Genomic DNA, 24,592 nt, shown 5'->3' with positions numbered 1-24,592 from the left:
AGTCTGATCAGGATCCATGCTGTTCGCTATCAAGTTCTCTACTTGTTATAGAGTTTGTAAGCGAACAGCATGGATCCTGATCAGACTGAGCAGATGCGCAGGCTGGTCTGGATCCATGCTGGTCGCAAATCCATTATGTTTGTTTTGTCATGACGCGGCTCATTTGTATAAATACAATTAATAGATAAAATGTTAAAATCTATAATATAGCATCAGTAAATTTTTCAAATAATTGTTACAATTCAAATAATAAAAAACAAAAAAAAATTATAAAGAATCATTCGCAACAGAACTGTCTATGCCTTTGAACTAGATTTTTCACAATTTTACTCTCTATCTCAATACCGTTCTGTATATCTTTCTCGTCCAACTTTATCCAGTCTATTTCACTATTGGTCACAAACACGACCTCGTATTTTCTGGTATCAAGTATATTTCCTATGACAAGTTGATGCTCGTACTTTTCCAGCGATTGTTGGGCTTTGACGGTCAGCAAGTTTGGGTCCGTCTCTAACTGAAATGTTGATTTATTCATTAATTTAGATTAAATGACAATACCGTCACACTTTATATCAAAGGACATGTAAGCATTCCTTATGACGCTGTGCATATATGGAAGAATAATGCACTCTATTGCCCTGTCTGTTAAAAAGGGTTATAATAAAATGAGGGTTAGCATTTGAAGCAGATTATCACAAAGACAAATCATGAACGGGAGAAATAAACTATTAATTACTGGTAATTTATTAAAGGGACTACACTGATGTTTTTTTTTGTTTTTTTTTGGCATGATTGGACTTGAAATATTAGTCCAATATTTGTGTAAAATGGTTAAGTGACAAATCATGAATGGGGCAAGCTAACTATTAATTACATGTACTGGTAATTCATTAAAGGAACTACACTGATATTTCTTTGACATGACTTGACTGGAAATATTTGTCCAAGATTTGAGTACCATTTGATGTAGATTTAGATCAATAACTTGTGTGTAAAAATCTTAAGGTTATTCTCTAAGCCTGTTTGTCCAGAATTATAATTTTTATTGTCCAATGCTGTGCAATCAATTTCAGCTAAGAATCGCACACAAAAAAAAAAGGATTTTGATTTAATTCCGAATATATTTCTTTAAAATTGTTTTCAGATTTGTTCTCCACTTGATCTTTGCAAGACTTTTATGTTTTAAGCCTTCGGACCTCAGTGGAGTTCCTTTAATAAGTTGATTTTTCAATGATTTTGACACCTGTAATTACATTGAATTATAAAAGTTACCTTAAATGATACGACAAATGCTGATGAGACCCAGTTTTTCACGAGAGCTTCAAGCATTTTGGGGACCAGCTCCAAAGAAAGTTGCAGGGGACCATTTGATGACTGTATCTTATGCTGTGGCTGACGATTGAAAAAAAAAATAGCATTAAGTATATAATAATTACATGTAATTAACAAAATAATATAATATAACTGTCATAACTACCAGTCATTTCTGTGAGCTGAAAGTTTTCAAAATTAATAAAGTTTATGCCTTTTTCAATCACTAAGTCTTTGAATATATGATTCAATTTTTAAAATTCTACTTTAACTTCAACACTCAACATGATCGAACAAAGTGACAACCTGACTGTCCTTGGCTATTATTCATAATAACCTCAGAGTTAATGAGGATTGAAAGTAGTTCTACCATGTGGTTTTAGATGCAAACCAAAACAGAGAGTGTAATCTTCGATAATGTAAAACAAATGTGTATATAATTTGACATCCAAAGGAAAATAAAGTCTGTTTTGGTACAATTATTATTGAAAATATGTTTGACAACCATTTTTAATTTAAATATGCCCAAAGATGTACAATTTTAAACAAATCTGACTTAACGTCAACAGTTTGGCATTTTGAACTTTCGGTTCTACTACCATAATAATAAGTATATAAATAATGTATTGTTTTATTTTTTTTTATCTCTATGAATTTACTTATTTGAGGTGGACTTTTACTTGATATATTTGAAAAAAACATACTAACAACTCCCAGCATTAAAATCACTGTTTGTTTACATGTTTAGTTTCTTAGCGTAGGTAAGACACAAATACCGTATCTGTTCTGTTTATTCAATTACTATTTTGTGTTTGAGTTTCTTATCCGAAGACTGACAGAAAGGTCAGAAAAGTTGTGATAGACGAAGAAAGTGACTTACAAGTTTGTTTTTTTTAAATAACAACATAATCATTTCAAAAATCAGGTGAATATGGTATTAATCATCAACCATACACTCTGGTCCATTATAATTGAGCCGCATCATGGCAAACCAACATAGTGGGTTTGCGACCAGCATGGATCCAGACCAGCTTGCGCATCTGCACAGTCTGATCAGGATCCATGCTGTTCACTTACCAACTCTATTACAAGTAGAGAAACTGGTAGCGAACAGCATGGATCCTGATCAGACTGCGCGGATGCAGAGGCTGGTCTGGATCCATGCTGGTCGCAAACCCACTATGTTGGTTTTGTCATGACGCCGCTCATATGATTATATCTCAGTCTTCAAACACACACAAAATTTGTGTAAAGTAATCATCACTCTCTATTCAACAAGCTAACCACAAGTGCCTAAGCTGCATTACTGAAGATTTCCAAAATTCCTTTCTTGAAGTGCAAACAGACAGATACGTACATGTTTATCTGACAAAATCTCAACTCCATCCTTTAAAGTGTATAAAGCTAAATATTTGCTGCAAAAATTGTTTTAATTTTATAAAAAGAATACTTCCAAAATGCTTGTCTGACATGAAAAAAGTAGTAAATTGCCTTAAAAGTGAATGGAGTATGCACAAAATATCATTACTAAATGGATAAAACCCTACTTGAAATTACAGAATAATGTCATGTTCTTGAAACATTTTATTCTGTTTATTTACATTCGGCTTCATACAGTATTCATGGGTGTTAAATGTTACAGAGACATCTTATGCAACAACTATTTTGGGAATTGACCATTAGAATTTGGATGCAATATAATTTTACTGTTGATAAATTGTAGAAAAATAACTATTTCATAGGATATAGCTTTAAACCTTTTAAAGCATTTCATCCATAACCATCATGCAACATTTAACATCTTACATCTACATTATGTGAAACAGCATGTCTTTTGGTCTACTATTTACACCATTTTTTTAAAACACTTTGGTTATATCTCTGCAGTTGATTCAAATAGCTGGCCTTCCTGGATAACTATGCAGTAATTTACAAATTTCTCATTTCTAAATCAGTGGTGAGACTCCGAGACAAATGACCTAGGTGATTAAAAAGCAAAGCAGACTGTCAAATATCTAACATAATAGTATTATTTTACCTTGATCCAATAAAAAGTTCCATGCTGTCGTTTCAGCAGAAAATATCTGAATTAGTAACTGCTGCATCAAGCGTTCTGGACTAAATATCTATTTCAAATGAGGTATCCTCATAGAATGAAAATTAATGGAAGCATGTTTAATTAATACTACCTTCAACAGCGAAGTAACCAAACTTCATTCATCAAATTAATCGGCATGTAACATCTTGACTTACATAACTTTCTTAATTTAGCCATATATCTTTACTATTACCATGCTGGCAGCAACTAAATCTACTCACGTGACAGTCACATGCAGACCATGTTCAGTCTGCACATCCACGCCATCTGATCATGGTAGAATACAATTCGTTAAATGACAGAAGAAAACATACATATTCCCGACACACCCACCCTTTTTATGTTCTGTTTTATTTTTACAGTCTTTTCTTAGTTTCAGATATTTTCAGTTAATTTCATCATGACTCCGCCGAAATCCGAGACAGCCCTCATTCCAGCTGATGTTTTTTGCAATAGACTAGAGAAATGATTGTTCTTGAAATGTAATAATTCTGTCAAATACAACGACCTTAACCTATAATGTTTGTTGTTGTTATTTAGAAGTATTTGAGAATAGAAAATAATTGATTTACTCACGGTTTAGTGAGTAAAAATATTTTGACTCACCATTTTATTTTTTGGAATGTAAAAGTCAGACACTGCTGCCGCTAAGTACAATGAAGCTTTCTTCCCTAGAGTTGACAGTATTAAAGAAGAAGCTCTTAGCAAGTGCAGATAATCCACCAGAGTTGTAAACTCTATCATGAGTAGCCTCCCTTCTCGTTGAACTGCATGGTATTTCTGAATTATGTTCAGCAACTTTGATGTGCACTCTTGTTTGACTAGAAAACATAAATCTATATTAGAGCTGTCATCAATAGAAATGATTATGGTGTATCACTCATTATAAAAAAATCTGCATTTATGTTCCTATTATGAACATCTTTTGATATATATTTTAAATATGAATATTACTGAGTAGGTAGATAAAACATCTTTTTATAGATCAAATAAGAGTTACAGGATCTTTAACCTTAACATTTAGAGCGCCCTTTAACGCTTTCTTTGTATGTAACGCATTTAATGACGTCACCTCAGTGTTATTACGCTACTGCAATATCTTTTTTATCAAATGCCTGTTTAATGGGCTTATTACACTCCTGTGATGTGGTTTATGTGATAAATACTGAATCTATACTGCTCGTAACAACAATGATTTTGGAACTGTACATTATTAATTTTAAGGCTATCAATATGAAAAGTTGAAGTTTGTCAGCCAACAGTCTGGACTGATTGCACAGATATGCTTGGTTGCCATGACTCCATAATGTTAACAAAGGTAAACCACTCTTGGTTTGAGCATGTTAATAGTTTAAAAACACAGATACAAGTCATAAAATAAATCTGAATACCACAGAGTGTTGGCCCCTCCTTGTCACCTTTGACCTCCAGAATGTCAAGAAGATGTGATTGTGGAAGGTGTCGAGTAAAAGGTTGCAGGGAACGCTGACGATGAAGGAATAAAACAGCATAACCATGCTCTAGAAAATATCTGTATATTTATTGTTATGGAAATTAAAGTGACATATGATATTATTGTTTTTTATTGAAAAGCGATGGCACACACATACAAAATCATTAATAATTGTTAACTTTTTATCAAGAACATACAATTATGTTATCTAAAGGGTCTGAAGTATAATTAATGTTAAAGAAACTATTTAAAGAAGAGGGCCATGATATGCCTGAGTGAAACTGTAAGTTCTATCATTAAGCTTGCACATGTGCACACACATCTTAGTAATCAAATACCAGTACATGTAATTATACTTTTATTTTTGATGACCTTGACTCAATTGACAACAACCACAAAAGTATAGCTTCAGGTAAGATACCTATGCAACAAATCTGCCCTTGTCAGCAATCTGTGATGTAAAATAATGAAAAATCACTACAATTTTCAATTTGGAAAGTAAAAAAGCTTGTTTAAGTTCAGATTTTTTGGAAAATTGCATGATTTTAAAGAAAATATTTCAATTGGAAAGAGGCCTTTTATAGGCCTCAATTATATATAAAATGAAAAATCACTGGGCATAGAATGTACATGAATAAGATAATGAATGTGTTATGATAAACTTTAAAAAGATACTCTGCTGAGGCAGACCCTCTTGTTCCAATGCTGAAATTGTCTATATATCTTACTGTATTCCCTTCTAATGGTACAGTTGTGCCACCTGACTGAAAAATATTCAAACAAATAAATACAGAGACAAGTAGTAGCATGTGTTCTAATTTCTATGCTTCGAAACGTTACACTATATGTACTTAAAAGGACAAAGACAGGTACCAAACTTGGTGGCATGGCCGAGTGGTTAATGCGTCAGACTAACTACCTAATGATAGCTAGCGGCATGGGTTCAAACCCCATCAGGGGTAAGTCACTGTTTCCTTCAGCAAAAAACTTTACACGAATTACTCAGTACTGGTTGGTCACAGGAACAGATTCAAAAGTATGTCTATAAAATTCCTGCATAGCCTAACTAAAATAAATTCTATATAAACCAAAATTGGAATTTGGGGTTTACAAAACCCTGGTACCTGCTCATAGTATTTAAACAAAATGTAGTTGTTGGACACATTTCTAATTATGATTTTACATTACTATATAATTTTTATGAACTTCAAATACTTTGTTACTAGAAAATGAGAAAAAGGGAAATAATTCTACAAAATAAAGATAACCAAAATATTTTATTTCGATTTGTATCATATATCAACGCTTAGTAAACAAAACAAGTGAGAAAGAAACATATTTATTATTTTTCTAGAAATATGATATTTTATTTCTTAAGCATGATCGGGCATTTTCACCAGCCTGTTTAAATGAGGCAAAACATTATGTAGCTAGCTACCTTGTATTTTTTTAAGAAAAAAAAAACTGGTCCTTGATTGATATTCATAAAACAACATTGTTGTCACCTGTGAGGGGGAAATTCACCCCTATTTACTCAAAAATTATGATAAATTCTTTACTCACTCAGACTTCTTACAATAATTTTGGTTAAAAACATGTTTGTACATATTTTTAACTAATCAAAAATTCGGTCGACATTGTAAAATACCGAAATTTTTTGAGTCAAAACATGTTCAGTATTTTATGGGTCGAAACGTTTTCAGTCTCAAAACCCCGCTGGACAGATACCCCCTGGACGCTTGTGGAAGGCATTTTTTGCTGAGAAACACCCCCATGGACACTATTTTTGGCTGAAAAATACCCCCTGGTCAACCAATTTCAAACACCCCTGGACAGATACCCCTTGGACACTATATGGAAGGCATTTTTGACTAAAAAAGACCCCCCTGGACAGACGGCCTTTTTCAAAAACCCCCTTTACAGACAACCCATCTCAACACCCCCCTGGACACCATTTTTGGCTGAAATTACGCCCTGGACAACCAATTTCCAACACCCCCGATATGTCAAATCCCAAATCTAAATGCAAGTAATTGTTCTGCAGAGTGCTCTCCTCTTTATTTTTTGTACGGAATATTTTCATTGGGTTAAGGTTTTCACACAACCAGTGAAAATACTCCATACAAATACATCCGTTTATACATGTGTACTTTCATTTTGGATGGAGAATTTAACAAATCATTAAAACGGTTCGTTATAGTTTCATATGATGTTTTCATTGACCAGTTATTACAAATATTAATATAATTTGATCATATTTATATGCGCAATACAAAAAAATATTCATTTATTTCGAATAAACTGCCGTTTAGTCGGGTAATTTTGACAAAAATCCAGCGGTCAGGTCTCTGTCGAGTTACACTTGCGGTGACTTCGAGATTACATATCTTCTTAAAACTTGAAATGATTGTAATGACAGCTTAAATTCCTTTAAGAGTAATCAATTCCCTACCATTTGGTCCCAAGATATTGAAAATTGGTGAAAAAATGTTGGAGTTATGGAGTTCATATTAAGATGAGTGCTGAAAAATGAGCGTCGAGTTGCATACCTTTACTAAATATATATATAATCATTTTTTTATTTTTTGTGGGAGATGAAGGTAATTGAATTTAAAGCATATATACCAAATATTAAAGCATGTTTAAAATGAAAAATACTGCAGTTTACATGGTTTTAAGAGGTAGGAGGGTTGTAGAGTGGGTGAAGCGGGGTGGGGTTGGCCCGGGGGTAGTGACCAATCAACGCGCCGAACACCTGTGACCTGGACATACCATTTCAATACACTCCTCCCCCCCACAGGTAAACGTTGCGTGGCCATGACTTACACTATACCCCCGTTCCCCCTCTACAACCCAAAACCCTAAAAAAAAATTATGAAAAAAAAAAATTTTTTATGACTAAAATATTATAAAGGTATTTTACTCTACTTTCATTTTGCATAGAAATATCACTAGCATCTCAATTATCAGCGCATATATTCATCAATTTTTCACCAATCTTAATAATCTTGGTCTCAAATCTTAGATAAATAAATACTCTTAAGAAAACAACACTGGCACCTTCGCTGATTATACGTAGCAAGAAATATCCAAGCCCAAACTGTCAACAAATGAAACTCGGAAGAGATCTGATTGCACCGTTTCGGTAAAACTCTCACGAGTAAAACACACTAAATTCACCGTGAAAGAATATTTCTTTGTATTGCGTATTTAAATATGATAAAATTAAGTTATTATTTATAATAATTGTTCAATCAAAGCATCTTATGAAACTATAACGCACCTTTTTTCCTATATGTCAAATTCTCATTCCAAAATGAAAGTAAAATGGGCCTGCAGATTGTTTTCAAATGGAGTATTTTCATTGGTCACAGGAAAACCTCGGACCAATGAAAATACTTAAAGGGAAACAACTCTGCTGTGCCAATTTACTTTCATTTTGGATTGAGAATTTGACATATAGGAAAAAAGGTGCGTTATAGTTTCATATGATGCTTTGATTGAACAATTATTACAAATAATAACTTAATTTTATCATATTTAAATACGCAATACAAAGAAATATTCTTTCACGGTGAATTTAGTGTGTTTTACTCGTGAGAGTTTTACCGAAACGGTGCAATCAGATCTCTTCCGAGTTTCATTTGTTGACAGTTTGGGCTTGGATATTTCTTGCTACGTATAATCAGCGAAGGTGCCAGTGTTGTTTTCTTAAAGAGTATTTATTTATCTAAGATTTGAGACCAAGATTATTAAGATTGGTGAAAAATTGATGAATATATGCGCTGGTAATTGAGATGCTAGTGATATTTCTATGCAAAATGAAAGTAGAGTAAATACCATTATAATATTTTAGTCATAAAAAAAAATTTTTTTTTCATAATTTTTTTTTAGGGTTTTGGGTTGTAGAGGGGGAACAAGGGTATAGTGTAAGTCATGGCCACGCAACGTTTACCTGTGCTCCCCCCCCCCCCCCCCTGGACGGATACCCCACGGACAAAATCCTTCTATCAAAATACCCCCCCCCTTTAACTCAAAAGTGCCTTTCATAGGGGAGTGCGGATATTTTCTGGAATAGCCCATTTTGGGTCGAAACGTTTAGGGGCCGAAATGACTGGAAATTATTTGTATAAACGACACTGACGAAAAGCAAAAACAAGGGATTACCGTAACAAGAACGACGGGTGTACTCTCTTCATTGTGTTTTGCAACAAAATTCTCGATCTGACTCTTCTTTTCAAAGAAATTTGCAGGTTCTGAAGTCTCTTCGAAAAATTTTGCTGCTTCCGCCATTTGTAGATATTTGTGATTTATGTAGTTTTCTCCATGAAGATCTACTTCCGGTTCATTACCCTTGGCCCTGGAAAAATTGGACTGAAGATAACGAGCTTTATTAGTATATAAAGGTAATGTAGACTGTCAGTGATCAGTTACGGGTATACCTTAATGATTATTTATATCACATATTCTAGATTATGACATGACACTGGCTTTTAGTAGAGTTACTGACCTAATTACTTGCATAGGTCCTGCATTGAACAGATTGTCAACAGTTGGTTAATTACATCTTAAACAAGTTGTTTAACTGATTGTGCATTGTTGTATGTGAATTAATGACTGATCTTTTTTTTCTTATTGGTTCAAACTTTGTTTTGGGTCTGATGTGATTAGTTGAAATGTCAAGGTCTGAATCTCATGTATGCAGCAAATATGGTAATGTTTTCTATTTTAGTTCTATCTGTACTGCACCGATATGTGTAGCCAAACAAATTGTGCTCTTAAGGGCTTTTTATTATACAGACGATGAATCCAACTAATTGTACTGCACAATGAGAAATTGTGCTATTTTCGTGTCTGTGAAATATCTCGTCTCTAAAAGCAAGATTCTGCCCCATAACGAAAATATCTCCAGCTTTGGCACGTCAATATATTTTGACTAACAGATGATGATTGACATCAATGTCATATCAGTTTGTAAAATTGGTCGGTCTTGCAGTCGAAGGACATGAGACTAAAATAATTATATGTACGTGTTGGTTAACTTTTTCAAGTAGTCTGCAAGACCGACCGTTTTTACAATCTGAAATAACATGAATTCCATTCTTTAGGTCTCAACCAGTTTGATTCAAAACAGTGTCAGAAATCAAACTGATTTATATTTTATTTTTTTCTCTGCAACATCAAAATTTTCACACTGGCATGTTCATTTATTGTTATAAACCATACACTGTTCTTAAGATAATCTTAAATAATAAAAAATCACATAAATTACCTAAAATCTTGATTAGATAGTATGTTGTGAGCAAAGGGCCACCTATCATCTATAAAATAAAAAGCCCTAATTCAGTGCACAATATGTTGGGCTACTTTTTCAAGGTACATTTTAATCTTAGACTAATGGTAATTCTTTTGAATTGTTAAAGCCAGTCTTGCATAGTCTAGATGTCAATGGTTTATTGAACATATGTCTAGCATTGAAATGACTGTTTCAAGCAGGTTTGGTGAATTGGTGAAATATCTGAAATGAAATCGAGCAATTTTGATCATTCAAGTGATCACATGGCCTAGACCCAGCATTTTTAGCTCACCTGTCACAAAGTGACATGGTGAGCTTTTGTGATCACTTTTTGTTCGGCTTTACTTTCAACGACATCTCCTCATAAACCGCTAAGCCAATTTCATTCAAACTTAAAAGGAATGGCCCTTTGGTGGTCACCTTTGAAAATTGTTTAAAATTTTTTAATTCCATGCATAACTCTGGCTGCCATGGCAACCGAAAGAAAAAACTTAAAATATCTTCTTTTAAAAAACCAAAGAGGTAGAGCTTAGTTATTTGGCATGAAACATCTTGTAGTATGTGTCAATCAAGTTTGTTCAAATAAAAGCCCTGGGGTCAAAATTGGCCCCGCCCCGAGGGTCATTGCTTTTCCTTATATGTATTAATATAGTAAAAACTTAAAAAATCTTTATTTAAAAAAACAAAAGAGCTAAAGCTAAAATATTTAGCATGAAACATTGTCTACTGAGTGTCTACCAAGTTTGTTGAAATAAAAGCCTTGGGGTCAAAATTGACTAGCCCCGGGGGTCATTGATTTTCCTTATATGTATATAGTAAAAACTTAAAAATCTTTTTTTGAAGACCCGAAAGAGCTAGAGCTCAGAAATTTGGCATGAAACATCTTCTAGTGAGTGTCTATCAAGTTTGTTCAAATAAATAAAATCCCTGTAGTCAAAATTAGCCCTGTCCCAGAGGGTCATTGATATTCCTTATTTGTATATAGTAAAAACTTCAAAAATCTTCTTTTATAAAACCAAAAGAGCTAGAGCTTGAAACATCTTCTAATGGGTGTCTACCAAATTTGTGTAAATTAGGGCCCTTGGGTTAAAATTGGCCCAGCCCCAGGGGTCATTGATTTTCCTTATACATGTATGTGTATTGTAAAAACTTGAAAAAGTCTTCTTATAAAAAATCCCAAAGAGATATATTTTCTAGTGAGTGTCTACCATGTTTGTTCAAATAAAAGCCCTGGGGTCAAATTGGCCCCTCCCAGGGGGGGGGGGGTCATTGTTTTTCTGTATATGAATATAGTAAAAACTTATAAAGTCTTCATATAAAAACCCCAAAGAGCTAGAGCATCGATATTTATCATGAAACATCTTCTTATGGGTGTCTACCATGTTTGTTCAAATAAAAGCACCTGGTTTACAATTGCCTTGGCCCAGGGACCTAAATACAGGTGAGCGATTTCAGGGAGATCATGGCCCTCTTGTTAGAAAGTCATGTGGAAGTTTTAGCTTTATATTTCAATACTTATTTTACAAAGTTTTTGGTTTGATCCATTTTTTTTCAATTTTGTAACAAGAAACATATATGTACATTTGTATTCATATTACTGTCAGGCTGCCATATTATCTGAAATTTGCAACAGGAATTGAAGAAAATGACTTAAATTGTGCATGCAATTGTGTAAAAAAGCATACAGGTACAGAAGACATAAAATTCTTTTCTATTTTAAGAGATATATAGACTCCCGTCTATTGGAACCCATTTCATCACCTGTTACGATCAAGCAGGGATAAAGAGTGGCTGCAATTCTCAATCTGATCCCTGTACCCTTAAAGGCAACCCCTCAGCGACAAGGGGAGTTAAAGCTACAGGAACATATCTCTGTTTCTCAGACAGCAAATATTTTCATTGTTGGGAATAATTTGGAATAGATTCGATATAATATCCTGATCCATGTATTTTTTTTTTTTCATTCAGGGCGATCATTGGTGAAGCAAACCAATAAGGAAATGTTGTTTAGACCCTTGAGAAGGTTGGGCGTAGTTTTCAAACATGTGGTGAGTTTTTGTTTACAATAAATAAATTTCACTTTTTGATTCCAATCTATAGAACATTTTACATACATGCACATTATAACAAACTTTGGTGTAATCTCCAGATTTTTATTCCAATCTGTTAAACATTTATACTAATAAAAAACATTGGTGCCTAAGATAAAAATGAAAACCCTGCATATAGTTTTTATATTTTATAGGGTAAGTAACTGTCACATTTAATTTATCAGTAATTGTATATATGAAAAAAACATCTTTAAAAATATTTCAGAGAATGGCGTCCCCATACACAACATCATCTAGTGTAGATGATGAAGTCCTCATACAACAAATTGATACAAAAGGAATTATAACCCTGAACAGACCGAAAGCTCTGAACGCTTTAAACCTGAACATGATCCAGAAAATAATGCCCCAGATGACGGTAAGTGTTAAAAATTGTTTCATGTACTTTAAACTTTACCCTGCAGAAACAGAGTAATAGTTAGATGCTTATAAGAAAAAAATGAAAGGTAAAAACGACTCGAAAGGAGCCACTATAGCTGTTTAAACATTTTCTTGTTAGTGTCTAAGTACCAAAGTCGTTGACCTACTTTGTGTTGGCACGCATTGTATTGATTGAGATACTGATGCGATGTTTTTTATGAATGGTTAAATAAACTCTATTGATTACAGTTTACAGGAAATAGACTGTGAGAATTTTTCAAATTTCAGCAAAAATAATTAGAGTAAGGGTTTAATTAAAATAGGCTGTCAGGATTTTTTCAATTTTAGGCCTTATTGGATGAAAAAGTAAGGCAAACTGAAGATGTGCAGTCTGGCCTGGCTCTATATATTGTTGGCTGACTGATTTTACATATCATCTTGATATCCCTAAAATTGATAATGGACAGTTCCAAAAACGGAAGTTGGAGAAGTTCACTAAATACACTGAGGGCTTGGTGCGAAAGGGTTGTAACTCATATTAGATAAAGAAGGAGATACAACTCTTTGCACCAAGCTGTTGACACTTACACTGTATATGTTTACTATTAATAACAAATGTCCATCTGTAATCATTCATAAGTTTTTTAACAATTTTTTGATGTTAACTTTTTAAGTCTTGTTTCACTCAATTTTGATAAGACCACATTTACAAACATTAAATAATTGTTAAGGAATTCTGAATTATCTTTCCAGGGCTTTTTTCAGGTAGGGGAAGGAGCCCTAGGGAGGGAAAGTAGCTCTGCCTTTAAGTTTAAGAAAAAACCAGTATTTTTAGAACAAGGGAAGAATTAACTTGATGTTTTGGTATTGAAATTGAATTTAAGGGAAAATTGCACGATTTTGAAGACTTTTCCTGAGGAAAAAACCCATATAAACGGCCCTTGCTATTTATAGAAAAAAGCATTGTCTGAAACTATTAATTCACGGTAGACCTGTATATAATATTATAAATATTTTGCTTTCAGACATGGGAGAATGATCCCCACATGACAATGGTGATCATGAAAGGGACGGGCGACAAGGCATTTTGTGCTGGTGGTGACATCGTAGGTATGTGGTTCGTTTTTAACCGCTTACTTTCCTGGAACCAAATGTGTCTTACATTTTACACCAGTATAGAGCCAGGCCAGCCCTGCACATCTATGCAGTCATGAATCGCGAGGCAACCAATGAAATAATTGTCTTTGACACACTTCTAATCAACTGGATATCAGTCAAAAATTCCACAGCTGATAAATGTCAATGGTTCCGCCATAGGTATCCAACGATGAAACTTTTCTGTATAACTGTTAACATCTGAGCCAGAATCGTGACATCATTTCATGTTCTTCTATATTTTCAGCTGTAACAGAATCAGGAAAACTTGGAGGTCAATTAGCCAAGGATTTCTTTAAAGAGGAGTATATTCTCAATAATAAAATAGGTAATATTTATTTATTTACTAGTACTGAATAGTTAGCATTACGCAAATTTTATTTGTTTTGTTCAAAATTTATTCAATCAGATGTCCCTATAAAGTAGCTTACCTTCTTGCATAAGGCATAGAAATGTGCATGATCCTCCATTTTCTTTAACTTTGAGCTCTTATACATGTCTTAGTAAAATTAACAATTTGTACTTGGTAAAATTATAGATCATAGTTTGAATATCTGCATATAGCTTGTTTGTATATATACTAAGATGCTTTTTTTTTTAAAGTTTCTAATTCATTATAATTATTCAAATTATTGAAATATTCATACTTTTAATGTTTTATATAAAAAAAACAACCTAGCATTGCGCTTAAGGGATGATGCTTTACAAAGGATGAAATCACTACATTGTGACATAATTAATGCATTTTATTCACATGCTTCTAAAGACGTTTTGTTCCACCCATAATGCTCAAAAAGGAGAGCATCAGATTTCTTAGCCATTTGTTGGCAAGAAAATTTTTTATCTGTAACATTTGATCTTGAACTTTGAGTCTTATGGGCATGCAATTTGTCTCTGCTACTTCAGAAATCATATGGGATTAACAATGGTCTCTTTTTGTATAAATTGATCATTACTGATTAGTACTCATGAAAAGCCGTTAAGCTGGACTGACCACCTGTAATCATTTAAAATTAGCATAACAAACAAACTATATTTGTTTATTTTTAGGAACATATGAGATTCCGTATATAGCATTTATTGACGGCATTACAATGGGTGGGGTAAGTGTATTCTTTATTCAAGATGATGCCAAGAGCTAATTTGAATGATAAATATACATGTTTCTTGTTTTAACTAGATAAAAAAATTTGTACCGTACCTTCCAAATAGTTGAATTTTAAATTTAGATCATGTAGATGTAAACAAGTCATAGGTGATTTTTGCTTAATATTCTTTCAAAATATAAACCAAATTAAAAGATATATATTGTAAAACAAACTAGGTTTTAAGTAATTTATATTGTTTATTAAGTTTTAGTAAGAACTGTCACCTTTATAAGTAAGTTTAAACTCTGGAATGACTAGATTTTTGTCTCTTATTCAACTAAACTTTAGTCATTTATTCACAGGGCGTCGGTCTATCTGTGCATGGGACATACAGAGTTGCTACAGAAAGAACCTTATTTGCAATGCCTGAAACTGCCATTGGTGAGTGTATTTTATTATCAGTGAAACTGACACGCACAACTTAGACTTTGCCATTAGTATTGAGCCAGATGATCTAGCACATTTGTATAGTCTCTCTAGGTTTATTTACTATTGGCTGAAATATTTTTATTGCATTCCTGTATGTGATTATGGAAGGTTCAAGTTTATTGATTTATTGTCGTATTAATTGTAGGGGCAAGGCTCGTCGGCAGATGCTATAGAGGTATCGAATAATGTTCTGCATTTTGCTTCTTTTATGGACACTAAATTTGTCTCTCACTTCTGTGGATTCGAATCCTATCAAGGACTTTGGAATCTTTCATTTGAGGAAGCTGTCCAGCTAGCTTACAATCATTGGTTTTTCTCAGGTGCCCAGATGTCTTCATCCACAAGTAAAACCGAAAAGTAGCCATAAATATTATGTCCTTTAAAGTGCCTGTGTGACATAAATTTAAAAAAGTTTTGTTTTATTGTGAATTTGATGTGTACAATGTTACCATTATTTCAGGTTTGTTTACAATGTAACCATTATTTCAGGTGTGTCAGTGTGACGTAAAACCCAAACAAACAAACAAAAAATTATTTCAGGTTTGTTTCCTGATGTTTACAATGTAACCATTATTTCAGGTTTGTTTCCTGATGTTGGTGGAGGGTATTTCTTGTCAAGATTAGGTGGCAGGTTAGGAATCTACCTGGCACTTACAGGATTCAGGTTGAAAGGAAGGGACGTCCAGAAAGCTGGAGTTGCCACTCACTTTGTACAATCTGATAAGGTTACTTACTTTAACAAAAAATAAAGCTGCACATAAATTATATCAAATATTAAACAGATGTACAGTACAAGACATTGGCCATAAAACATATTTGTGAACATTTAAAGTCTGAAATTTAGATTTAGACTTTAAAATGATGCTGTGGCCTCTCGTCCAGTTGTTGAGATAGCTCAATTTGAATCGCTTGCCCCTCATCCATGTGGATTTGAATTTGAAGACTTACAATTTTTTCATGTTTGGAAGGTTTAAAAGGTCAGTTATTCTTCATCTATGTTTTCTTGTGCCTGAAACATATCTTAGGACTTCTTCCACCAATAAAGCAATGTCTCTCTGCTTAAATCGATAAGGATAGCATTTTATTTGTAATGCAGGGGTGAGTGGTTAGATCTTTAGGCAGGGTGAAATTTCTCTTGCCAATTGATCTCAGACTTTGAGTTCTAATTGCCACTTGTATCCTTAGAAAAGGCAAACATGATGTAATATAACATGTGAAAAAATGGTTTTAGAGCATGTTAGATGCTAATTACCTGAATAAAATAAGCACTTATTGAAATTATTTGTCACAAAAGTACTCAAAATTGAACAACGTACATTTAGTAGTATTTTGACTTTCATAAAAAATACTAAATCACTAAAACAATAAAGAAATAAATTTCATATGTGTGTGTTTTATAAAATGTTATAAATGATAATTGCAATTGTTTAAAAGAAATGGAATATAAAACAAGGAAATCACAATGCTTGTATGTACGAACAGTGTCATATAATTATGCCCCCACTTCGAAGAAGAGGGGGTATATTGCTTTGCACTTGTCGGTCCGTCGGTCCGTAGACCAAATGGTTTCCGAGTGATAACTAAAGAACCCTTAGGCCTAGGAACTTCAAACTTGGTATGGTGATTGGTCATGACCAGTAGATGACCCCTATTGATTTTGGGGTCAAAGGTCAAGGTCACATTGACCTTGTATGTTAAAACAGTTTCCGATCAATACTAAAGAATGCTTAGGCCTAGGATCTTCAAACTTGATATGGTGATTGGTCATGACCAGCAGATGACCCCTTTTGATTTTTGGGTCAAGGGGTCAAAGGTCAAGGTCACATTGACCTTGCAGGTAAAAACGGTTTCCGATCAATAACTAAAGAACCCTTAGGCCTAGGAACTTCAAACTTGGTATGATGATTGGTCTTGACCAGTAGATGAACCCTATTGATTTTGGGGTCAAGGGGTCAATGTCATAGTGACCTTGTACTTAATGACCGTTTCTGACCAATAACTCAACAACTCAAGTTGCCTTGGTTGATATTTTTATGTGCTTTTGGTATACACATTTGAAGGTCTTATGTAATATAATAACTTGGCTGTCATTAATGAGGCCTATGTGATTCATAAAATTTATGTATATATTATTTGGTAAGATTTTTAATAACTTTAATTGCTGCACACAACCTATGGGGTCACAATAATTATTACCTTGTGACTAGTCATGACCAGTAGATACTAGATAACCCTTATTAATTGCTTGTTCACTGGGTCAGAAGTCATGCATAATAACCTGATCTCATGACAAATTGGCTGCCGATAGGGGGCATACATGTTTTACAAACATATCTTGTTTTGTTAAATTTAATGCATAAGGTATATGTCAATTTTGTTCATCAAATGTCAAAACATTTTACTGTTTTCAGATGCATGCCTTAGAGGAGTCATTACTAAAACTACATGATCCAGAGCCGTTGGATGTTGCTCATGTACTGGATAAGTTTCAGCATGAGGTAAGTCCTCCCTGTGCCCTTTTAATTAACTCTTACCTTTTACGTAGCTAAATTTGTATAACAGACTTGCCTTGCATTGAATGATGTAGCAGTCCAGTCAGAGATTTTGGTGTCTTTCTTGTCAGGAAGCTATCCTACTTGTTTCAGGAAGGTTAATGGTGCCACACTGAGGCTTGCTTGTGCCTGAAATAATACAAGGAGTGCACCAAAGGTTTTCTTACTTCTGCAAGTCAAGGTAGAAACTCACCATATGACCATAACAGTGTTGATTATGACTTAAAATTGAAGTCCCCAAAAATGATTGAGGCAGCAATGTTATTGAGTGTTTTCATACAGCATTGATAAACAGGCTTGGCTGGTTCTATCCTTATTGCCAAAGTAACATATGCACCAGTCTGTTGTTATCCCTATCTTAGGGAATGGCAGTGATTTAGACATTTAGTTGTACTGTTGGTAAAATGGGTCCAATCTTGAACGAACAGACAGATGGTGAAATACCAGCTTCATGCCTCAGATCATATCCCAAGCTATAACTGCAACAAAACAAAAGTACCCCTCTGCTATTTTCTTGTATTGCATTGGGAACTTTCCATTGTAAATTTAAGGTGTTCAAGATGAAAATGTTGAAATCTAGTTGCCACTTTGGTATATAATGAGTAATGACTGACTTGCAGGCTGGCCTGGTGGCTCAACACTGGTGTCTGGTGATATAGGTTTGTCATTATTGCCTCAGACAGTCAGAGGGTTTACAAAAACAAAATGAGCGGTAGCCGAGTGGTCAAGGCATTCAAGCTTCTTGAGTTAAATTTCGAGCCTTTAGTTTACTAAAGTCGTTACTACTTTTCTTCATATGATATCAGTACTGGTTAGGTCCAGGAAAGGGTTTTGAGAGTTGGTCAAGTAGCCTAAAAGTTACATATAAGTTTACATATTTTAGATAACATAGTGATAATTTATTCCACCAGAGCACAGGTATACCTGATACAGACTTTATCTTAAGGGATCACATGGAGGAAATAAACAGATTGTTTGAAGGTGAAACAGTAGAAGAAATTATGCAAAACCTTGAAAAAGATGGTTCACCATGGGCATCAAAACAGCTAGAAATACTAAAGAAAATGGTTTGTTAATGTTATATTGAAAGTATTGGTTTTATTTTAAGAGTTTTGAATATTGTTATCAGAAGTTTACCCCACAACAAAATCATTGGCAAGAAGATACATGTCAATTTTACGGCAATTATAGCAACTTACTGCGAAACTGTTTTGAGTTTTGAGGACAAGGTGAAACTTTTTAAAACAAAAAACTTTAAAACTGACTATGAACCTTTTATGATTGACTTTGAAGCATTTGTTTGACTTTGAAATAATAGTGACTGACTTTGAAGCATTTTTTTGACTGTAGTAATAGTGACTGACTTTGAAGCATTTGTTTGACTGAAGTAATAGTGACAGACTTTGAAGCAGTTGTGTGACTTTGAAGTAATAGTGACTGACTTTGAAGCATTTGTGTGACTAAATTAATAGTGACTGACTTTGATGCAATGGTGTCTAACTTTAAAGCTATTATGACTGCCTTTATTGCATTCATCGAAAATCTAATTGGAAAAAAGGATTCAACATACTGTTTTATCAAACAAACTTTTTCCTGCAGATTTTCATAATTTCTCCATTGTAAGTTCCTCAGGTGATTTATTTTCAAAGTGTAGGCGTTTTTAAATTTAGATTCAATGGAACTCATGTAGTTTGTACTCTTAACAGCATTTTTTTTTTGTTTTTTCAAACAATTTGTTAGTTTATATAAAACATTATACAAATCTGGCTATATGCTGCTTTAAAAAGACTGAATATTTGTCATTGTGTAATATTTGATGAAATATGTTTTAGTCACCAGTTTCTATGAAGATTACATTACGATTATTGAATGAGGGAAGCGCTAGGACATTACAGGAAGATCTCGAGGTAGAGTACAGACTAAGTCAGAGATGTATAGAAGATAAAGATTTCTATGAAGGTGTTAGAGCAGGTAAGATTTGTCTGTTTTATTGCGTAAATGACAAGGTTTCATTATCAACAGATTGGCGATCCATATCATTGGTCAAAATGCTGTTGAAATCGGATGTATTTTTAGCCTGTAGATTAAAATAACTCACTTGACCCTTGGCCAGATTGGTTGTTTTCAGTGGCACATCTTTTACCTCAGATAGAAATGAAAACTCTGCTATATTGGCACAATGTGACTAAAAATCAGCTCATGAATAATGCTATGCTAAAGGATCTTACAGTGATGGATAAGAGGTCCCCTTCTTGTGACCTTCCAATCAGCCAATCAGTGGCAGCTGTATCATTTTTGAAAGTGGATCAATTTCTATTTTAAATCATTAGGAAACTAGAAATGTATACATAATTGTTACAATTTAAAGATACTACTGATGAACAAAAATTGCAGTGTAAATGCTTAATAGATAAATAATCTTGAAATAATGTGTAGATACCAAAAATGATAGAATAATAATGTTCTACATAAATCGAAATCAATTCAATTCAAAATCGAAATGTCAACTTGATTTTTTTTTTGTAAGGCAAAATTAAAAACTTTTCTTTCTGACTTTGCAGAAGGTGACATTTTTTGTAAAATGCTTTTCTGTAACAGATAATTTGATTGGTTGACCAAAAATATCCTTATTGGAAAATCTATATTGGCTAAAAGAAAAGAAAAAGTTTCTGACAATCAGATATACATGTAATCATAAGAAGATTTTGACCCTAATCAGATTTTTTTTTGACACAAGATATTGGGCAATATACCTGTGGAGGGTTACCAAATGCATGGTTATTAATTTTAATTGCTATGTAAGTGACATACTGATACATGTATCAAGTAAATTGCCAAGGAAATCTTGCCCAGACCCTTAAGGGAGGTAATTTGTATGGCTGATGGGATTTCTGTGATTCTAGAAGGTTTTTGTTGTTCTTAGAAGGAAACCAGATAAAATGTTTTGTAATTACCCACTTTTCAAATGATACAAAGAGAAAGTTCAATAGGGATACATCATATGTAGTTCAATTTTGTAAAGCTTTGTATTTATTTATAATTTTATGCATGTTATTTTTTTTTTTGCAGTATTAATAGACAAAGATCAGAGTCCGAAATGGGATCCTACCACAGTTGAGGGGGTAACCAAGGAACACGTAGACTGGTACTTTTCACCACTTCCTCCAGAGAGAGAACTGCAATTGTGAAGACAATTTGGGGGGAAATGAGACACAGTCTAAGCATTATTATGACATCTACCTTACTGTACATTGTGATAAAGAGAAATGCTATTAAATCATGTGCTAGTCACTCAGCTGACACTTTTTGTCATCATTTATTGAACCAATAATGTGGTTCTTTTAATGAATTTTCAATGTCTCGCATCATCGGAGCCAAGATTATTTCTCTTGTGAAATATCTTGCAAAAATTACTTTTAACTTTTGCATGAAGCATTCTATTGAATAATTTATAAAGTTAGTTTTTGACATTTGAGGGAAGTTTTTGAACTTTAACTCTTTTGAACAATCTCTATAACTTATATGAAAGGATATTCTTTAAAGATCTTTAGAGACACTATATATGTGTCTGAACACATGTTTAATATTTGTTTAAGATGGAATTCCTATTTTCTCAAAGATATTAATATGATTTTTGAACCTGTGTCATATTTTTGTATGGTCTCATGATATGTTGTATGTTTTATATTGGTAAATGATTTAATATGAAGGAAACTCTAGGCTTAATCAAAAAATATATTTCCAGCTACCTCCCATGGTTATCTCCCCTGATGTGCATGAATTGGATTTTTAGTTTGTACAAATTTATTTTAGTTTGATTGTGTTGGAAGTTATGAGCTTATTGAAACACTCAGGAATTGAAGTATTATACAAACTGGATATATATATTTTATGTATATGTGCTAGAATTCAGGTCAGATAGATATTGAGGTGTTGGATTGAATACGACTTATGTGTGTGGCCCTAGTGCTAGGGGGCATCTGAGATGTTATATGTGACATTATCTCTCATGAGCTGTCTCGATAAGTCTTGGTTTTCCAAATGAGTGTTTTTTTGTTGTAATTGCTCTGGGGGGGGGATCACCCCATTCCAGATTATTTGTGAAATGTGTTAAACTCAAATTTACAGTGTTTTCGTCTTGAATTTATCATGTCGATAATAAAAGACTTACTGCCCTGCCCAACCAAAGCATAAAAGTATTTCATTTGCCAAGTCCATCCATTTTCATTATGACCTAATGATGCTTTTGGCGTCTTGATTGAAATCATGGCATTGAGATCCCTAAAATAGATATTGGACTGCGCTAACTAAAAAGTAAGACAATATCTTCATACCAACAAGGTAAATTCAATGTGTATAATATCATCTTATAAAACGTGGTGTCATCCAGTATATTTTCATTTTCTGTATTTCTTTGTTTATATCAGGGGTGTGATTTGTATTAACATGTACCAATTGTAAATATTAAAGAGTTTTGACAGGTTATATTGCCTGTTATTACACTATGTGTTGTGTAAAGTCAGTTTTTCATTGGACGAAGGGGATGTTTATATAATTCATATATCATGCTGCAAATTTATAAGTATTTAGTTTGATATCAAAGAAAGTAATCGTACTGTATTATAAATTCTTTATATATAGACTTGACAAGTTATATGACTTAAATTGGTAACATAAGGTCATAAAATCTGTAATAAAATATAAGCGGTTGCAAGGTTAACTGGAGCCTCCAAGCCAACTGTTGATATATAGAAGATAAATAACATCTTAAAACTATTTAAAAGGAAATTGTAATGCAGCACTACTGACCACGGTTTTAATGTCCGTAATCTTCTATATGAGGTGCAAAAAAATCATACAAAAACTGTTTTCTACAATCGCACACATATAGCTCATTTCAAATATGTACCCCATTCCGAAATTTACAAAATGAGGTCTGCTATTTACATATATATTTTCAAAAGATATTTTGTAGCTCATTTTTGGCGAGAACATGGATTTTTTAGGTATTCGCGTTAAATTTTCTTTATTTGCTATTTAATATAAACTTTTTCAAACAATAGAATTGTCATACAGAATAAAAAATCAATTATCCGTTTTCTTAGTGCTACCTTCATTTGCTCTTGCATGTATAAATACAAACGACACACTGCCCAGATGAAAACCAGTGTTACAAACGTGAAGTTATTTGATATACATGTATGTATTATAAAATGAGTGATCCTTTATATTGTATCATATCGGAATTAAACTATAAATTTGTATTTGTTTCTTATTTTTCACAATACTATTTCACACAGCATTTCTACTTATTTGATACAGGCGTTTACGTATACTCAAAGATGCGAAAAAGAAGGGAGCGGTGGTCTCGTGGTTTAGGTGCCTTCCTCTCAACCCAGGGATCATGGGTTAATAAAAGTTGTAAGAACTTGTTCTCCAACTATTTTTAATTCAACATGTTTTAATTACGAAGAAAGAAGGGAAAACTTAAAAATATACTGTTTTACGAAGAAAGAAGGGAACACTTAAAAATATACTGTTTTACGAAGAAAGAAGGGAAAACTTAAAAATATACTGTTTTAGATCTCGATATTCATTATTCATGTTCCCATTTGTTCAGCACTTGTGCAAAAGGTTAATTTTTCCTTGTGACATGTTGGCAATTAATAAATCTTTTGTTTCTATCAGTCAATTGGTCTTCGTATTTCTGCACGGTAAAAGCCATTTTTCAGAACATCTATATATATAATTTAAAGGGACATTATGCCTCATAAATCTATTATTTTAGTTATTTAGAAATGTCAAACATGTGTTTAATAATGATTGAAAAATGGATTTATATCTTGTTTAATAACTGAAGAAAGTAAGTCTGAATGTGCAGTTATAGCAAATGAGAACACATTTAATAAAATTATTGACTTCCATACAAAACATAATTCACTATAATTACTCCATTGCCAACATTATATAAAGAAGCAATTTAAGATAGTTCATGCACAAGGGTATGTTTTTGGGAACTGTAACAAGAAACCAAAAATACATAAGCGGAAGTGTGTTTTTTTTTTATAAATAGAAATGATAGCATTTCCAATAAACTTAATAGTTCATTCAATTTGCACGAATGATGAAACGTGCTTGAGTGATTTTAGATATAAATCGATGATGATTTACGGTTAAAAGAAAATGACTTCCCCGAAAAAAAAAGGTTATACTGTATAAAGTATTGCAATGGTGCAATTGCACCTACTTGCCCTTTCCCGCCAATCTCCGGATAATGAATACCTGCCTAAGTGTTTCAGGTCATCAGTTAAGATACTAGTGACATGCTAAGACCGGACTTTTTATTTACAACTAATGATTAGAAACAAATTTTCATTTGTTATCAAACAAAGTTCATAAATGATAGTCTTTACATAGCAGTCAATGATGTTGATAAAATTGTAACGTCCCCGACTATCCACTCTCATTATTTTATAAACAGGTCACTAAGTGTATAAATTAGTTCAATAGTAAATCATTACTCTATATTTAAAACGAACACAATTCATTTCAAATAGAAATATTGGACTCTATTGACAAGTAATCTCTGCAGAAAGGTTCTTTAACATTAATTTACCGGTATTTGGAACTTACAATAAGGTCATTTTAAGTCCCAGTCGATATGAGATTCATTCAATGA

The 24,592-nt window shown here is 33.2% G+C and overlaps 2 protein-coding genes across 4 annotated transcripts; one reads left to right on the top strand and one right to left on the bottom strand.

Annotated features, from left to right (window-relative positions):
* Positions 1-243: 243 nt before the first annotated feature.
* LOC132718706 (phosphopantothenate--cysteine ligase-like) lies at positions 244-9,229 on the bottom strand. Its single transcript, XM_060702424.1, has 6 exons — positions 9,030-9,229; positions 5,538-5,626; positions 4,801-4,940; positions 4,016-4,230; positions 1,273-1,392; positions 244-514 (listed from the first exon to the last, which is right to left on the bottom strand). Exons 1-6 carry the CDS (start codon positions 9,153-9,155, stop codon positions 278-280), a joined length of 927 nt encoding a protein of 308 aa, XP_060558407.1. The 5' UTR covers positions 9,156-9,229; the 3' UTR covers positions 244-277.
* Positions 9,135-23,177, top strand: LOC132718705 (3-hydroxyisobutyryl-CoA hydrolase, mitochondrial-like). 3 transcript variants are annotated; one of them, XM_060702422.1, is made up of 12 exons: positions 9,135-9,268; positions 12,127-12,206; positions 12,475-12,627; positions 13,655-13,739; positions 14,032-14,112; positions 14,835-14,887; positions 15,235-15,313; positions 15,941-16,086; positions 17,773-17,859; positions 18,825-18,980; positions 19,746-19,884; positions 20,983-23,177. In XM_060702422.1, exons 2-12 carry the CDS (start codon positions 12,159-12,161, stop codon positions 21,099-21,101), a joined length of 1,146 nt encoding a protein of 381 aa, XP_060558405.1. In that variant the 5' UTR covers positions 9,135-9,268; positions 12,127-12,158; the 3' UTR covers positions 21,102-23,177. The 3 variants fall into 3 exon arrangements, with proteins under 3 accessions (XP_060558405.1, XP_060558406.1, XP_060558404.1); XM_060702423.1 differs by having other exon boundaries at positions 9,232-9,298; XM_060702421.1 differs by lacking the exon at positions 9,135-9,268 and adding an exon at positions 9,524-9,575.
* Positions 23,178-24,592: the final 1,415 nt, after the last annotated feature.

The sequence above is a fragment of the Ruditapes philippinarum genome, unplaced genomic scaffold (genome assembly GCF_026571515.1).
Source record: "Ruditapes philippinarum isolate M1 unplaced genomic scaffold, ASM2657151v2 ctg3215_1_1_1_1, whole genome shotgun sequence".
In the NCBI taxonomy this organism is placed as follows: domain Eukaryota; kingdom Metazoa; phylum Mollusca; class Bivalvia; order Venerida; family Veneridae; genus Ruditapes; species Ruditapes philippinarum.
This window is presented reverse-complemented; position numbering and strand designations above follow the sequence as displayed.

Coding starts and splice junctions, on each gene's coding strand:
- LOC132718705 (XM_060702421.1), top strand. CDS start 9,539: ATGTCAAGGTCTGAATCTCATGTATGCAGCAAATATG. Junction 14,113..14,834: donor TATTCTCAATAATAAAATAG/GTAATATTTATT, acceptor GTTTATTTTTAG/GAACATATGAGATTCCGTAT. Junction 19,885..20,982: donor CTATGAAGGTGTTAGAGCAG/GTAAGATTTGTC, acceptor TTTTTTTTGCAG/TATTAATAGACAAAGATCAG.
- LOC132718706 (XM_060702424.1), bottom strand. CDS start 9,155: ATGGCGGAAGCAGCAAAATTTTTCGAAGAGACTTCAGAACCTGCAAAT. Junction 5,627..9,029: donor CACCCGTCGTTCTTGTTACG/GTAATCCCTTGT, acceptor AATATTTTTCAG/TCAGGTGGCACAACTGTACC. Junction 1,393..4,015: donor ACATTCCAAAAAATAAAATG/GTGAGTCAAAAT, acceptor TTCAATCGTCAG/CCACAGCATAAGATACAGTC.